The 17,970-nt window shown below is 35.4% G+C and overlaps 1 protein-coding gene across 2 annotated transcripts in view; it reads right to left on the bottom strand.

Annotated features, from left to right (window-relative positions):
- Positions 1-16: 16 nt before the first annotated feature.
- LOC139140142 (nuclear pore membrane glycoprotein 210-like) overlaps positions 17-17,970 on the bottom strand; it is a 54,350-nt gene continuing 36,396 nt past the window's right edge. For both annotated transcript variants that reach the window (XM_070709195.1, XM_070709196.1), the window contains 11 exons: positions 17,276-17,445; positions 16,884-16,968; positions 16,245-16,377; positions 15,783-15,919; positions 6,514-6,637; positions 5,782-5,934; positions 5,013-5,266; positions 3,783-3,990; positions 2,925-3,038; positions 2,373-2,486; positions 17-1,673 (listed from right to left, as the gene is read on the bottom strand). In XM_070709195.1, the coding sequence (XP_070565296.1) occupies positions 1,534-1,673; positions 2,373-2,486; positions 2,925-3,038; positions 3,783-3,990; positions 5,013-5,266; positions 5,782-5,934; positions 6,514-6,637; positions 15,783-15,919; positions 16,245-16,377; positions 16,884-16,968; positions 17,276-17,445 (1,632 nt within the window). In that variant the 3' untranslated portion in view covers positions 17-1,533. The remainder of the gene's footprint in view (positions 1,674-2,372; positions 2,487-2,924; positions 3,039-3,782; positions 3,991-5,012; positions 5,267-5,781; positions 5,935-6,513; positions 6,638-15,782; positions 15,920-16,244; positions 16,378-16,883; positions 16,969-17,275; positions 17,446-17,970) is intronic.

The following is a 17,970-nucleotide window of genomic DNA, read 5'->3' as shown; positions in this document are numbered from 1 at the left end:
TGACTCTGGCACAGCCTGGCTGACGGTCTATGTGCCACAGTTTTCATATCAATTTCCAGCTGACAATCGCAGTACGGTAGTTCTAATGCAAATTTCTGTCTGGCAACCGGCGTGCGGCATTTCTAATGTACGGTAAATTCAGCTTTACTTCATACTGGTCCGCGGGTTTTATAACAATCTTAGTCACCTCAAGAACCGTGTTTTTCTTTTTTTAGTAGACATAAATATTCTACCGCAGAAAGAACTACTATAACCACAATAATCAAGCAGCTCCATACTCCCTAGGGAATCTTCTAGCTCAATACATTTTTATGCTATAATTTGCGAGAAAGATTGAAAATTGTGACAAAATATCACAATTTATTTAAAACATACTATCATCTCTGAGCGATTTTTGTCCTCTTTTTCACAAACTAAGAATTTCATATTTCACCCTTAATTTGCTCCTTCTATAAATAACTAAGAAAGAACATTAATTTTCACGTGTTTCAAATAATGTCAATTTTTCACTCTTACGGAGAACGGATGTTCATAGCTTTCTTCAGTGCTGAGCAAACTTGTTGTTACAACCCTTATATGCATCTAAATGTACTCTTCTTGGTTACAATGTCCTTGCTCTTTGGTGATACAATGCCTTGGTGATCTCTGATATGCTGTTGATGCGTTTTTTTATTATTTTACAGAAGAATGACCCGCAGGGACAGATATTCAGACCCTAAAACTTTTACAATATTCTGTTGACCTACCACTTGTGAGGGTTCATTTTGAACTTATGGCGTAAATAAAGTTTTTGCTGGTGTAGTTTTCTGAAAATTGATCAATTTATTTCCCCAGTAAAGATAACACAGGTATGGCAGCCATTTTAAATTTCAAATATCAGTAAATATTGGGTAATTTTTTTCCTCTTGTACCAAAATATGGACGGCAACCCCTGATTTATATTATTGATTTTGAAAGAGAACGGTTGAAAGTTTGCTTAGGAAAGTTTAAGCAAAAGCTGAAGTCTTTCATTTTCTAGGAGCATATTACCTTAAAGTTCCCCCAGTTTTTCCTTTTGTCATTTTAATTCGTAATTTGCGTATTTGTCTTCTAGCACGTTTTGGCGGTTGTTTCCAATTTTTTTTGTGTATGGATGATATTTTGTCAATCTCAAATAAAGTCACTGACAATTATAACAACCCTTTGCACCCTGACCCCATGGTGACCTATGACATCATGTGGACATTTTTGTCCGAGCCGGGTTCAAAGGCTTAATAATAGCGGTCCTGAGTATGATATTTACAAGCTGAGGGTACTTTTGATGATGTACACAGTACACAGTACACAAGAATTGTTGAAAAAATGGATGAAAACAGAAAATTGTTTACATCTAATCACACAGTTCAGTGTGTATACACCATACAAATACTGGAAAATGCAATATTTCATAGAAAGGGAACGAAAAATAACTTGAGACACAAAATGAAAGTTTCTGACAGAAAACAAAAATTACATACATCCATGAGAGTTTTTTGTGATGTATTCTTGCTAATCTTAGTACATAGGCTGAAAGCCTGAGCTGCCTGCACTCCTGTCTGGGGAGTCCAGACCAGTGCTCCAAAGTTTGGGTGATTTTCTGCGATTTGGCGATGTGCTGCTGAAAGATTGGTATGGATTTCTGGATGGACTGTAGCCTGCAGAGGAAAAAAACGAAAGTCAAAAAAAAGAGTGAGAATTAGAATGACAACTTTCAAATCTTCACATGGTGTTGGGTCAATAAAAGATGGAAAATTATGATGAAAGCATTGAAATTTGGTTTTTCAGAGTTGACTTTCAAATGCCTCTATTTGCATTATGGTGGCGACTTGATTATTGTTCTCAGATTGTTTTGTTCTGGTTGTACACATGATGTTCATGTAAAATTGAAAACTGCAAACTTTTCTTTGTAAAAAGGGATACTTTGTGATCTTCTCTTCAGCCTTCAGGTAATAAACATGAAGAAAAACTAAGGATCACAATGAAATGGTAATTTTAACTTTTTATATTTACAATTAAAACTGGTGAAACTTTACAATGAGTTATAGCTTGAATTTTTGTCAAATCAATACAGTCAGAAATAAAAGAACTTTCAGCCATATTTTTTTACAATAAGTCTTCAAAATTAATTGCTACGACATTTATTAGAGGAAAAAAATGATTATATTCAGTAATTTGTATGTTGACTTGTTTCTGACTATTGGGTAGACCGACACTCTACAGTAAAAACACTAAATATCTGAGAGCAAATTTTTTCAAGCGGTCAATCTCAGTTCCCTGTAAAAAGGTCCACAATCACCATTTATCACACTGGGTTTGGGCCAAACCATGATGGTAAGAGGGGTAAAGAAACTTACCATGAGGGGACAGATAAGGTGGAGGTGGAGTGGTTGGGGACTGACCCGGCTGTAGAAACACATTGGATGTGTTGTGGGCGCTGTAGTAACGGGGCGCCACCAAGAAATGATAACCTGAAATCGCAAACAATGAAACAGTTTTGAAACTTACACTTGTGGTTTACACTTTGAATAAATTTCAATTATAAAAAGAATCGAATGTTAGAAGTGAATATGTCTGGCGATGGAAATCTGTCAATATTATCACATCTTTCAGCTGTCTTGGTCTTGTGTGGCAGAGTTGTATGTCTACTGACAATCAACTTTCCAGTCTCTGTTTATCTGAAATGTTCATGAAGACTTGTAACTGAAGACAGTCACATGATCAGGTGTGCGTGTTGGTTGGAACATATGAGCTACCCTTTCTGCCTCTGACATGGAGGCAGACATTTTGGCAGAGTGTTGCTATACCACTGGCTGCTGCTTTGGGCTGCATACAAGTACCTTTGTGCAGGACATCTCGGTCTGAGTACCATGCATGTGTCATTTTAAGGGACTGGCAATATGACTTACCTATAAATAATGCCCCTATTGTGGCCAATATCAACAGAATGTGATAAAGCCAGTTCTGATAATTATTTGCAATGATTTGCAGAACTCTGGCCCATCCTGATAGATGAATCGGCACTGTGAATGCAAGAAATACATCAAACGGTCAGAAAGAGTTACTGGAAATAAAAATATTGCTTGATGAATTACATATATGTATCACAAGATTGGAAAATTTGATCAAGGGAATATGTAGACAACATTCTGGTAAAATGCTTTGAACAAATAAACATCAAAGTAATCTAACAGACATTACATCATCAACATTCTAGGCCATTTCACATCGTGACTGGAAAAATACAAAACATTGTGAGACAAAATTTTGTTGTTATTAAACCGAAGTCAACAGAAAAGGGCACTTTTTGTGCATATTCACCATTTTAACAGCTTATAACTGATGAAAATATCATGTAAACAGGGTGGGCTTTTCAAGTCAAAAACACTTTTGCAATAAAAAACTAGCAAAATTTGTATGTTCACGTACAAAAGCTCTGATAACAACTAGACATACTGACTACTAAATGACATCTGGAGATGCAAGTAATTTGCAATAATTGTCTTTTTCATTGCTAATTTCATCAAACTGGTAGACATATACTTCTATAATACCAAGGCTTCTTTTGACAAGACTTATTATGCATTAAAAAACTGTAAGATCAAAATACTTTGGACTAGAGTACACAAAATTATCAGTGTTGGGACCACATACATCAAAAATACCAGCCTAACCTATAAAATCCTTGGGTTGTGGCTTCCACTGAAATCTTACATGCAGTGTTCATTTCACACCAACTGACAGAATATTAAGATATGAACACTTACCTGGCTTTTCTCTTTGGCCAATGTAGACTATTTTTACGGCCAGCTTCTGACTCTGCCCTGTGACTGGCGATGTGATTTCAATGTGAACCACTGGACAATCCTCCTGAAGCAGAGCTGTGGAATCTACAAGATGGACTGGGTAGCGATGGATTCCCGTACCCCTCTCAATGCTGCCAAGCTCTACTACTGATGTGTCATTGGACATCACCTAGTGATAGCAAAACAGAACAGTAGAATGTAAGGCTGTGGTCAAACTACCTTTTTTACACTATAGAAAATCAAAACTTCTGGTGTTTAATTGCAGTTCAGTATATCGTTTTAAAACTAAAATCCTGCTGTCCTTTGATATGGCAGCATTGATTCACTCAGGGGGTCCTCATGTGAAATGACACGTAGGTACTAAGCGTTTCCTACATATTATTTTGTGAATCTGTTGTGTTACCAAATCATTTAACTCAACATGAAATAAGCAACACTAAAAACCTTATTCATAATTTCCATCTCAAAATGATGTAATTTCTCAAGCTCATTGGGCAGTTCAGTATCTATGACATCTTGGCGGTTGCATACTTGTCTAATGAAGCTACCTGTTCACAATGACATCAAAGGAATCTTGTACCTTGTACATGTCGTGCACAACAACAAATAAACATTAGAGGGAACGAGACATTGTTGGAATTTTTCTCAATGAAGTTTTTATCTTCATTGTTGAGTATCACACACGTTAGAGATGTAAGGTAGAAAGCACCTCAGACTCTCAAACTTTTCCAATTCTTTTCTGGTTTACCACTAGAGGGAGCTCATTTTGAATTTTGTCAAGTAAATAAAATTCTAACCGGTTTCCTTTTTAACCAAATTGAAACTTTAATTTTTCCCCATAGAGTTGACCCATGGATGGCAGCCATTTTGAATTTTTAAGTGTCGGGAAATATGGGGTAATTTGTTTCTCTAGGGCCAACATTTCAACAGTGACCCATTATTTTTATTCTTGATTTCAAAAGGAATGGTTAAAAGTTCCCATATGGAACGTTTGAGAAAAACTTTTAAGTCTTTCACTTTGAGGTATATACTGCCTTAAAACGATTTTCCCTATTGACCATAAGCCTTACCTTGTCCTATGCAGAGTTATAACTCTGTCTTGCAAAACAATCTGAATATATCAAACTTTATGAGTGAAACAAAATGCTACACAAGAGAGGGCTAGGGCTCAACAATGATGCCAACACTCACTCTGATTGTATCCAGCACTTTAGCAACTCCCTGGATGATCAAATCACTGGTTGGGTGGACGTTGCTCAGAGAGATGTCCGACTGACTGATGTGAAAGGCTGGCAGCAGTGGCACACGCTGGATTGGTGACTGGATCTCTGGTTGCAGCTCTTGATGGAAGACGGTGACGGATATCTCAAGGCTTGTTTCAATAGTACTGAGCAGCTGAGATGAATATGATGATTCTATTTGACTGATACTGCAGTAGTATTCACCTGGGGGAGTGGTATATGCAGAGATTTATAAGCAGCCATCACTACTCAATGTTGGTGAATTAAGTTTCACTACCGTAATATATAGTTTTCGTCTTGTGCTAAGGGGTCAAACTGCATGATATTGAAATGCACTGTGGGTAAAAAGTCAACTTATCACCACTAAAAGTGTTTGAGATAGTAATCTGATAAATACTTTTAACACAAAATGCAATTGTTTTTCAAAGCAAGAAGTTTTCTTTGTTTGTGAAATTAGCTAAACTCATGTATCTATTCATTTTTCTAGGCATTTCTGAAATTCTCATATAACCTAAAACTTTTACTTAACTTCTGTAATTTTACGTATTTTACTTGTAGAAATCTGCCATATTGAAAATATGGTCGACTGCCTGAGACTTTTATGACTGGCTTAGGTGGCAAACTTTTTGCCATTTTGAATGGATGAATTCATATATTTCTATCTCAAGAAAGTCAGTCAGTAGCCATGAAGAGTGCAATTTTCCTTGTCATTGTCTTACTTGAGTCAATATCAAATCCTGAAGTCACATGGAAAAGATCTTGTGCTTTTATGCTGAGAGCAGCATCTTTAAACTTCATGTTACATCTGAATGGAACACTGTGCAAGTGGAGACGGCTGTAAACACTGGCAAACTCCTCACTGCAGTTATCACCTATCAGGGGAAAAAAGATAGATGTTAGCTGTTGCCAGTTTTTATTTGAACCGTTGCTTAGATTTCTATTGGTCCAAGCTGTGTGTCACATGATTCCCTGCACAAGCATTATGCCTGGCCATGGAATCTGTATAATCACTTGCCCTGGAAATTAACTTGTATATCTTCAAGTTATCTAAGTATGATGATGAATTTACATCAGTGCCAGTATGACATGTGCACTTCAAAAGTTACAAATCCTATTCTGGCCTAGTCAAATCCTGTTGAACGTGTTGAATGTGCAACAAATGCTTTCACAGCTAGTTAATAATCATTGAGGCTTTGTATTCTTGGCCATGTAACATAAATTGCAGTACACATTATTGTGGAGGCTGGTTCTTTGGGAGATGGGAATACACCCAAAATTACAACAAAAGTGGCTTGAAACACTTGTAAAACTTCAAATCTTATCAAAATGATCTCAAGCTATCTTGAAAAATAAATTTCTTGGGGAATGTTACCACCGGTACGTATGGTTTCAAAATTCTACAAACTTTGCAAAGTGAGGAACATTCCATATGTCTGACATAGCATACTGACCTCTGACATTGGTATGGGAGCCAAGGATCACTGGGAAGACATACGGAGAACTCCTCGGCAAGGTACTGACATAGGTTATGGAATTACTGGCAATGTAGGCATGTCTGACTGGATGTACTGAGACCTGGAAAACAATGATGTCATCAGATTATTTTGTGGTATAGAGTTCTACAGAATACATCTTAAAACCTGTTTGAAACTTGAATTTGGACTGATTTAAAATATCTGTATATCTGATCTAATCATTTATTTTAAATGTTTCATTGCATTTGTAATCTAGTAGTTAGTAGCCCATTCACATGATGGTGTAATGGTACTGTTTACTAGATAAGTAAAGCAAAAAGCAATGAGCAGTAAAGTGTTTTATTACATGCCTCATATATCGAATGTCCCACGCCCCTAGGATTGAAATGGTAACTTGTTGATGACGTAGTGGGCCACTGTCATATGGATGAAAATGACTCAGAACTATTCTAAACTGGACATTACGTACAAAATATTGATAGACCGCATAACAGTGATTTTATCAATGTACCGTTTGATGTTGAAAATTTTTCTGTCTTTTAATGGATTTTCATCTATCATGGGAATAATCAAGTTATTTGCCAAAAACCTCACAAATTTGGAGTGAAAACTATGTGAGAGAGGGAGTGCCCAAACTTGGGCTTATGTACACTTCAGGCAGGAGACCGCTTGCTGTGGTGATGTAGTGCAAATGGTCACCTGCTCTCTGGCACATGGTCCCTTGCTTGGGTTACAATGTATATTGCTCAAGGACATAACAAAATGCTTAGGATTCCAACTCACCATTCTAAAATAGTGAGACTGGAGCCCTGGCAACCATACCACGGTGCCTCATCTAGGCAGTGTGGATAGTGTTTAAAGAATTGTGGAAGGCACAAAAAAATCAGGTTTTAAGTCTTTACAATTAACAATTAGATGTGAGCACTCATATTTTGGATTAGATCTGTCATATTTTTACTTTGCGGTTCATTTGACATGCATTGTTTGTCATGAAAAGGATACAGTGTGTAGTCCGTGGGCTAGAGGGGGTCTACGTGCACCCCCTCCAACAGGATAACAAACCTGTATTTTCAGAACCCTTGGGATCCCTAGAATACGAAATGGAATTTTAACAGGAAAAATATAGGGACGCAATAGCTGTTATGGTCATGTTTTGAAGGGTACCGCAAAATCACGATTTTCCAAGCCAAATGCATTTTCGTCGAATCTGTCTTCTTGTAAGTCATGTGCTGAGCTCATTTTTTAACATAACCTCACTTGTTGGTATCATTAGAAAGGGAATTTATTTTTCTTTAAGACGACATATTGCACTATGCAATATCTTTTACAGTTTTTGTCAAATATAACAAAAACTTACCCCTTACCCCAAAATTTAACATTGCAAATTACAGTAAAACTCAAATTCTACCAATTTTTTAGCTAGGCATAATAAAATATGCATTGCTTTGTCTGAAATCTGTTTTATTTGATACAGGGACATGTCAGAAATATAAAATAGACTTTCAACAGAAACAATATTGGAAATCTACAGCTGTAACAGTCATATTTTGAAGGGTACCGCAAAATAACAGTGTTGCAGATTTGCATGCATTTTTGTTAAAACTGTCTTCTTATAAGTTATCTGCTGAGCTTGTTTTTGAATATAACCTGGCTTGTTAGGTATCATTAGAAAGATAATGTACTAATCTTTAGAATGACATATTGTAACATGCAATATCTTGTGTAGTTTTCATGATATATAACCAAAACTTACCCCATACCCCAAAGTTTACATTGAAAATTTCAGTCATAGCTAAAACCAAATTCTACAATTTTTTTAGCTTGACACAAAAAATCTGGCCGTTTTTGCTATGAAATCTATTTTATTTGGTATAGGGACATGTCAGAAATATGAAATAGACTTTAACAGAAAAAATATTAGGAATCTACAGCTGTAACAGTCATATTTTGAAGGGTACCGCAAAATAACAGTGTTGCAGATTTACATGCATTTTGTTAAGTCTGTCTTTTTATATGTCATCTGTTGAGTCAGTTTTTGAATATAACCTGGTTTTTTAGGTATCATTAGAGAGATAATTTACTAATCTTTAGAATGACATATTGTAGTATGCAATATCTTGTGTAGTTTTCATGAAATATGACCAAAACTTACCCCATACCCCAAAGTTTACATTGAAAATTGCAGTCATAGCTAAAACCAATTTCTACCATTCTTTAGCTTGACAAAAAATCTGGCCGTTTTTGCTATGAAATCTATTTTATTTGGTACAGGGACATGTCAGAAATATGAAATAGACTTTTAACAGAAAAAATATTAGGACTCTACAGCTGTTGCGGTCATATTTTGAAGGGTACCGCAAAATCACAGTGTTGCAGATTTGCATGCATTTTTGTTAAATTTGTCTTCTTATAAGTTATCTGCTGAGCTTGTTTTTGAATATAACCTGGCTTGTTAGGTATCATTAGAAAAATAATTTACTAATCTTTAGAATGACATATTGTAACATGCAATATCTTCTATAGTTTTCATGATATATAACCAAAACTTACCCCATACCCCAAAGTTTACATTAAAAATTTCAGTCATAGCTAAAACCAAATTCTACCATTTTTTTACCTAGACATATAACATCTGGCCATTTTTGCTATTAAATCTATTTTATTTGGTACAGAAACATGTCAGAAATATGAAATAGACTTTTAACAGAAAGAATATTGGTATTCTATGGCTGTAACAGGCATATTCTGTGGAGTACTGCAAAATCACAGCAGTGCAGACTCATATGTGTTTTTGTTAACTTTGTCCCATTGTAGGTCATCTGCTGCGCTTATTTTATTACATAACCATGTTTATTTGGTATCATTAAAAAGCTAATTTACTACTGTTCTAAATGACATATTGTTATATGCCATATCTGATATAGTTTTCATGGAATATGACGAAAACTTACCCCATACCACAAAGTTTATATCAAAAATTACTTTCGTAGCTATCGTCAAATTCTACCAATTTTCTAGCTCGACATAACAAATAAGGCAATGCTTTATATGAAATCTTTTTATTAGGTACTGAGGAAAGTCAGAAATATTAAATAGACTTTTAACAGAAAATATATGGGACTCTACAGCTGTAACAGTCATATTTTGAAGGGTCTCGCAAAATCACAGTATTGCCAACTCGCTTGCTTTTTTGTTAAATCTGTCTTCTTATAAGTCATCTGCTGAGCTTGATTTTTGATATAACCTGGCTTGTTAGGTATCAATAGAAAGGTAATTTACTAATCTTTAAAATGACATATCGTAATATGCAATGTCTTGTTTAGGTTTCATGAAATAGGACCCATGAAATAGGACCAAAACTTACCCCATACCCAAGGTTTACACAGTAAATTACTGCAAATCTGAAACTCTACCTTTTTTTACAATTTATTAACTTTATATACCAAAGGCAATGCTTGTATGCAATCTATGAAATCTGTGTTTTTGTTAAAAAAGTATGTCACAAATATAAAACTAACTTTTAACAGGAACATAATATGATTTTGTAGCCTTTTGGATCATATTTGGAAGGGTACCCAGGTATCAGGGCAAATTTGCCGAAACACATACATTTGCAATATATGGGTTCCCCCTCAAAAAAAGATCCAAATGGCTACTAAATTGTATCATCTTCCCGTTAAAAGTTAATTTTATACGTGTGACATACTTTTGTAACAAATAAATCAGATTTTAAACAAGAATTGCCTTTTGTATTATGTGCAGCAAAATGGTAGAAATTAAGATAAGCCGTAATTTGCGATTTGAACTTTTTGGGTATGGGGTAAAGTTTGACCATATTCCAGGAAAACTATGAATGACATTGTATATTACAATATGTCATCTTAAAGAAGAATAAATTGCCCTACTAATAATACATCACAAGCCAGGTTGTGTCACAAAATAAGTTCAGCAGATGACTTACAAGAAGAAAAATTTAACAAAAAAGGTGCCAGTTTGCGGTACTGCGATTTTGCATTTCCCTTCAAAATATGGCTGTTACAATTATACAGTCCAAATATTTTTTTCTGTTAAAAGTCTATTTCACATTTCTGACATGACCCAGTACCATATACAACAGATTTAATACCGAAACAGAGCTATTTTTATCATGTCTAGCTAAAAATTCACGGAATTTGATCACGTTATCTATGACAGTACTTTCAATATAAACCTTGGGGTATGGGGTACGTTTTGGTCATATTCAATGAAAAATATACAAGATATTGCCTGTTACAATATGTCATTGTAAAGAATATTCAATTACCTTTTCAATGATACTAAACAAACCCAGTTATAATCAATAACAAGCTTAGTAGACGACTTATAAGATGACAGATTTAACAAAAACGCATGCGAATCAGGAATACTGAGATTTTGCTGTACCCTTAAAAATACAGCTGTTACAGCTATAGAATCCCAATATTTTTTCTGTTAAAAGTTCATTTCATATTTCTGATATGGCAAAGTACAAAATAAAACAGATTTCATACAAAAAATTGTCTAATTTTTTATGTCTGCGTAAAAAATTGCTTGAATTTGACATTAGCTATGACAGTAGTTTTCGATGTAAATTTTGGGGTATGGGGTAAGTTTTGGTCATATTTCATAAAAATCTGTACAAGATATTGCATGTTACAATATGTCATTTTAAAGACTAGTAAATAATCTTACTAATGATACCTAACAACTTACATTATATTCTATAAGAAGCTCAGCAGATGACTTAAAAGACGATAGATTCAACAAAAATGCACACAAGTCAGGAATACTGAGATTTTCCTGTACCCTTCAAAATCTGACTGTTACAACTACAGAATTCCAATCTTTTTTTCTGTTAAAAGTCTATTTTATATTTTTGACATGACCCATTACCGAATGAAATAGATTTCATACAAATACACCCGTGGCCACTTTAGTGTTGATCAAGCCTGTCTGGTGCAAGCAGAAATTCTGTCTGCAGAAGGGTGATAAAACGGTTACTTTACCCTGTATCAGTGGTGATAATGATCCTACTATCGGTACCCCATGGACACGCCGATTAGCCTGAAATTACGGAGTGATTATAAAATACACTGTATACAAATGATGTTGACCACAGCATTTGCCCTATCAGTATTTAGTTTCAGCATGGATGTAAAAAAGGTAAAACTCATGTGTTTCAAATGTAGTCAGTGTTAGAGAACATCACACATTTTGTGCCGATTTCAATATTGCAGTTAATGAATACCAACGATACTATAGCGTGTATCGTAAGTGTCGTGTTCAGACTTTGTTCAGACGCGGGAATTGAGAAAATGCCACCTTGAAAATGTTAGCAATTAAATTACAGACATCGCCCGTCTTGACTGCAAAACTTTCGAAATAAACATTCACTTGCACTAAGCCATGTTTCTTTCCTACAAACCATGAATAAACGTACTCCAATTTCACTTGGTACGGAAAGGTAAGGGACTGGTCAGTTTCTTCGGCCTGGGGGGGCCGGTGGATTATTTTTTGCCGACGTCAAAAAGTGGCTGACCCCCCCTATTCCAAATTTTGAAAACAGGGTGACCCCCCCTATTCCAAATTTCTAAAACAGGGTGACCCCCCCCCCCCCCCCCCCCCCCCCCCCCCCCGGGCGCGACAAAGGTAAAACAAAAGATGAACATAAATTTTATATATATATATATATATATTATATATATATATATATATATATATATATATATATATATATTATATTTTACATTTTACATATATTTATATTTTAAATAGTCATTCTATGTTTTAGTGAAATTGTTGACATGTCAGTTGTAAGGTAGGAATTTCAAAGTGTCAATCTTAAAGTTTAAATATAGTACATTTTGAATGAGCTGTATTTGAATGAGCTGTGAATGTATTTCACACTTTCTCTGCTTAACCAGATGTCCTGAACTGTTGTACAGAAATGGATGTCAATCATTAATATCAAAGAGGAAAAAGCAGTGAATCAAAAACTTTGATGGTGTTAAGACTTGCCAACCATCCAATTAAATCTACTGAGGAGCCATAGAGAGCTTTTTTAGCCAAATCTGATGTGTACAGTGTCTGAGAGGACCTTTTCTTGTGTAACATTGAAACCATAAAAGCACAGCTAATAATGACAAAAAACTGCCTTTTTAACTGTTATTTTGTTCATAAAAAAGCATCTTTCTACAGAAAACCTATGAAACAAAGGAAAATAATTGCATCAATGAGAAGGAAAGATATCTTGTCATTTTTCTATCTCTAAAATAAGTCACTGTATCAAATATATATTGTGAAATATTTGTGCATGTTGCTTTCTCATACTGAATTCTCACAGAGAGAACAGAAAAGTATCAGGAATTTGTCATCCTTTTCATATGAAATGCAGATTTCATAATGGTACACTTTCACTTAGCAAACATCAAGATATCTCTGAAAGTATGGCGCCCGAAGGCGCGCCAAAAAATATGAAACATCCTGATATCTCTGATATATATGCCTTGTATATTAAAGTCATGCACCTGAAGGGCATGCTGAAAGATGTATGATATATTAAAGTAATGAGCTTGAAGAGCACGCTGAAAAATATTGAACATACAGATATCTCTGATGTATGTATGCTTGATATGTTAAAGTTGGGCGTGCTGAAAAATATGACTGATTATTAAAGTTACACGCCCGAAGGGCGCGCCGAAAAATACAACTGAATGATGAATTTTGTGGCTGACACTAGCATTTTAGGCAATGATGAGCCTGTGTCAAAATTCAAAAACACACTGACCCCCCCTATTGGGCATTTCAAAAACATGGTGACCCCCCTATCACCAAAGTCAAAAACAGGGTGAAACCCCCCCCCCCCCATGAATCCACCCCCCCCCCCCCAGGCTGAAGAAACTGACCAGTCCCTAAGAGTAAAGTACAGTCGGGGTAGCATTTTACATGTATATGTATTACATGTGTGTAACCATGAACGACACTTTTCTCATCCCGGTTGAAGGGAACCTGTCCTGATACATGTATATATCTTCCAAACTTTTCTGGCTCCCTCCACACTTATCTTAAAACGGTCGCTTGCTTATTTTTTGTAGCTCCTCGTGGTACCTCACTAGATGCCAAATTGCCACCACAATGTCTTATATTTTGAACAATCAAGCTGCCCGCGTCCTTCTGAAGGATTTTCCCGTATGATATTCGCGACCGTTGTTATTGATATTCATTGTCGGAGTGCAGACTTACAGCGTGTCTACAGTGCAGTGTTGTGATCGATTTGAATTGGGCATACGAGACATTTTAGTAGAACATTATCTCAATCCTAACAGTGGGGTGCCGATAGTGAACCTTACATTTATTACACCGACCACCACTTTGTTTCGTTTATACAAACAGAATTTCTGCTTGCACCAGACAGGCTTAATCAACACTAAAGTGGCCACGGGTGTAAATGCCTGATTTATATGTCCATGTAAAGAAAATGGTAGAATTTGATTTTAGCTATGACTGCAAATTTTCAATGAAAATTTTGGGGTATGGGGTAAGTTTTGGTCATATTTCATGAAAAGTATAGAAGATATTGCATGTTACAATATGTCATTCTAAAGATTAGTAAATTATCTTTCTAATGATACCTACCAAACTAGGTTATATTCAAAAACAGACTCAACAGATGACATATAAAAAGACAGACTTAACAAAAATGCATGCAAATCTGCAACACTAATATTTTGCAGTACCCTTCAAAATATGACCGCTACAGCTGTAGAGTCCTAATATTTTTTCTGTTAAAAGTCTATTTCATATTTCTGACATGTTCCTATACCAAATAAAATAGATTTCATAGCAAAAACGGCCAGATTTTTTGTGTCAAGCTAAAAAAATGGTAGAATTTGGTTTTAGCTATGACTGAAATTTTCAATGTAAACTTTGGGGTATGGGGTAAGTTTTGGTTATATATCATGAAAACTACACAAGATATTGCATGTTACAATATGTCATTCTAAAGATTAGTAAAATATCTTCCTAATGATACCTACCAAACTAGGTTATATTCAAAAACAGACTCAACAGATAACTTATAAGAAGACAAATTAAACAAAAATGCATGCGAACCTGCAACACTGTTATTTTGCGGTACCCTTCAAAATATGACCGCAACAGCTGTAGAGTCCTAATATTTTTTCTGTTAAAAGTCTATTTCATATTTCTGACATGTTCTTGTACCAAATAAAATAGATTTCATAGCAAAAACGGCCAGATTTTTTGTGTCAAGCTAAGAAAATGGTAGAAATTGGTTTTAGCTATGACTGCAATTTTCAATGTAAACTTTGGGGTATGGGGTAAGTTTTGGTTATATATCATGAAAACTACACAAGATATTGCATGTTACAATATGTCATTCTAAAGATTAGTACATTTTCTTTCTAATGATTACTATCAAACTAGGTTATATTCAAAAACAAGCTCAGCAGATAACTTATAGGAAAACAGTTTTTACAAAAATGCATGCAAATTGCCATGCAAATCTGCAACACTGTTATTTTGCGGTACCCTTCAAAATATGACTGTTACAGCTGTAGATTCCCAATATTTTTTCTGTTAAAAGTCTATTTCATATTTCTGACATGTCCCTGTATCAAATAAAACAGATTTCAGACAAAGCAATGCATATTTTATTATGCCTAGCTAAAAAATTGGTAGAATTTGAGTTTTACTGTAATTTGCAATGTTAAATTTTGGGGTAAGGGGTAAGTTTTGGTTATATTTGACAAAAACTGTAGAAGATATTGCATAGTGCAATATGTCATCTTAAAGAAAAATAAATTCCCTTTCTAATGATACCAAACAAGTGAGGTTATGTTAAAAAATGAGCTCAGCACATGACTTACAAGAAGACAGATTTGACGAAAATGCATTTGGCTTGGAAAATCGTGATTTTGCGGTACCCTTCAAAACATGACCATAACAGCTATTGCGTCCCTATATTTTTCCTGTTAAAATTCCATTTCGTATTCTAGGGATCCCAAGGGTTCTGAAAAATACAGGTTGTTATCCTGTGGGGGGGGGGGGTGTGCACGTAGACCCCCTCTAGCCCACGGACTATGGGCAAGAGAAGTGAAATGGAAGAATTAGGCATGGAATAGAGACAAAATAATGAAAAAAAAAGACACCGCATAATAAATTCAAAAATATTTTTTGGTAACATCCAGCTTTTTTTCCCCACTTACTTCTGCATGTGTAACAAAGTTTTCAGACAAGCTCTGGTAGACTGTGGTGACCCCTGGCCTTGTTGCTATGGCAATTCCTGAATTTGAGTCTACAAATAAAACGTTACTGTCCTGAGATCTCCAATTGCCTCTCCTTCCTGTGTGAGAAAGGACAGTACCTACAGACTTAGATTCATGAAAATGCAGCACTTGAGAGAATAAGAGTTCATATCTGATTTATAGTACGGTACTCCTAACAACACACACACATCCAGTGTCAACAAACTATTCATAATACTGGAAACCATTTGTGTACACACAGACACAAACTCCTACAAGCGATTTCACAAAGGAAAGTTGTAAAATCACTGCACTCTTGCATTCATAGGTTTAGATGAACATGACTTTGTATAAATCTATCCATACAGACACATAAGAGAGTACAATAGGGCAGACAGAAACAACGATTCTGCGGTCACTTACCGTCACTCTTCATCAATGGGGAATCAAAGCAGATAATATCACCCAGTGTTATGTCAGAAAATGTTGGCGCTATCACTTGATCCACCGGAACATTGACATAATCAGCTATCCGTGGATTATTCTTATCCCAGACCTGGAAAACAGTACATGAGCAGACTGAAGTTTGATTGACTGATTGAGTGGCTCGTTGTTTAATTTATTTCTTTTATTTTTGGACGCCTGATTTCAGGATGGGATACCCCTTATTCCTATGTAAGGGCAAAGCAATGAGACATAAAGGAACTTGTTTAAGGCACAATACCAAGGTCATTTTGCGCAACTGGAACATACCAGACACTGATGATAGGTACTCTGGTCAATATGCTGTAACCCTTCTGGAAAACAGACAAATGCTAAAATAGCAGTGCTCTCCATCATTGAAAATTGTAGATGGATTGCTAATCTGCATAATGATTTGCATAAATTGAAATGTGATTCGCATACAATTTTACTGAAAAAGTCTGCTCATAAAATGGCTGCTTTGATATCATTGAGAGAATTATTAGAAAGAAACAGGCAAATGCTGATATTGCTAGCACAGTGTGCACACTAAGGATATTACTGTATGTCCCATGGCTTGTCAAAGAGGCTATTTCTCACCTTGAATATCGTATTGCCAATGCTGGTTGCCCTGGCAACAAATGTTCCATTTTCAAGACCCTGATTGACCTGCAACAGATCAAACCTGAAAAGGAAAAATTATTTTGTCATCCCTTGAATTGTTTTCATGAGATTAATATCTTGAAATGAATGTACCACCTTTAATTTTTGCAGAGAACACCACCAAATTCATATGCACATATACAAAACAATACCTTTGAAGATGTAAAGTATACAGCTAAAAACAATACAACCTGACAACTTCCATGAGTAAAAGTTTACTGAACAAAAAATAGAGCTCTTTACATGCGCATCACAGAGTAGACAACCAACACCATGCTACACTAACCATGAAAATATCTGCTAATTTATATTCACATCAGATTTCTCACCTATTCATCCGGAAGTTCAATTCAGTGTTTGTGGCGTGGAACTTTTCTCCCACATCGTCATGGAAACTGATGATGAAAGAGAGGCCGATGCCCACTGGGAAGGTGTAGAGTTTCTTGCTTGAGGTGATTACAGTATCACAGTTGATGGTGAGGTACGAAACTGGTTTTACCTGAAGAGTAAAAATACGGTGAAGGATTGATCTAAACAAAAGATAATGGTATTATTATTATTATTATTATTTTATTATTTATCATTATTTAATTCTTAAAAAGCGCACTACACTTCGTCTCAGTGCTCTGTACACAAACAATGAAATAAGAATGAAAATAAAAGAAAATCAATACATATCATTAAAACACAGTAACATTCCTTAAAAAGATAAGTTTTCAACTGGCGCTTAAAGGATTGAACCGAACAATTTAAAATAGCATTAATAAACGCTAGTTCATTCCATAATATTGGAGCAGCAACTGAAAAAGCACGAAAACCATAGTTTACAGTAGTGTTCCTCGTATCACGCCGAATTAACAATAGTTTATCAGAGGAACGGAGAACACGTCGTTGAACCTGAATATCTATCAGTGACTTCAAATACTCTGGACATTGTGATAGGGTAGGTTTCACATTGTGGGGTACCACATTGTGATAAAGGGTAGGTTTCTGTACTGATTGAGTAGGACTTGGGATATTACAC

Source organism: Ptychodera flava, chromosome 9 (genome assembly GCF_041260155.1).
Source record: "Ptychodera flava strain L36383 chromosome 9, AS_Pfla_20210202, whole genome shotgun sequence".
Taxonomy (NCBI): domain Eukaryota; kingdom Metazoa; phylum Hemichordata; class Enteropneusta; family Ptychoderidae; genus Ptychodera; species Ptychodera flava.
This window is presented reverse-complemented; position numbering and strand designations above follow the sequence as displayed.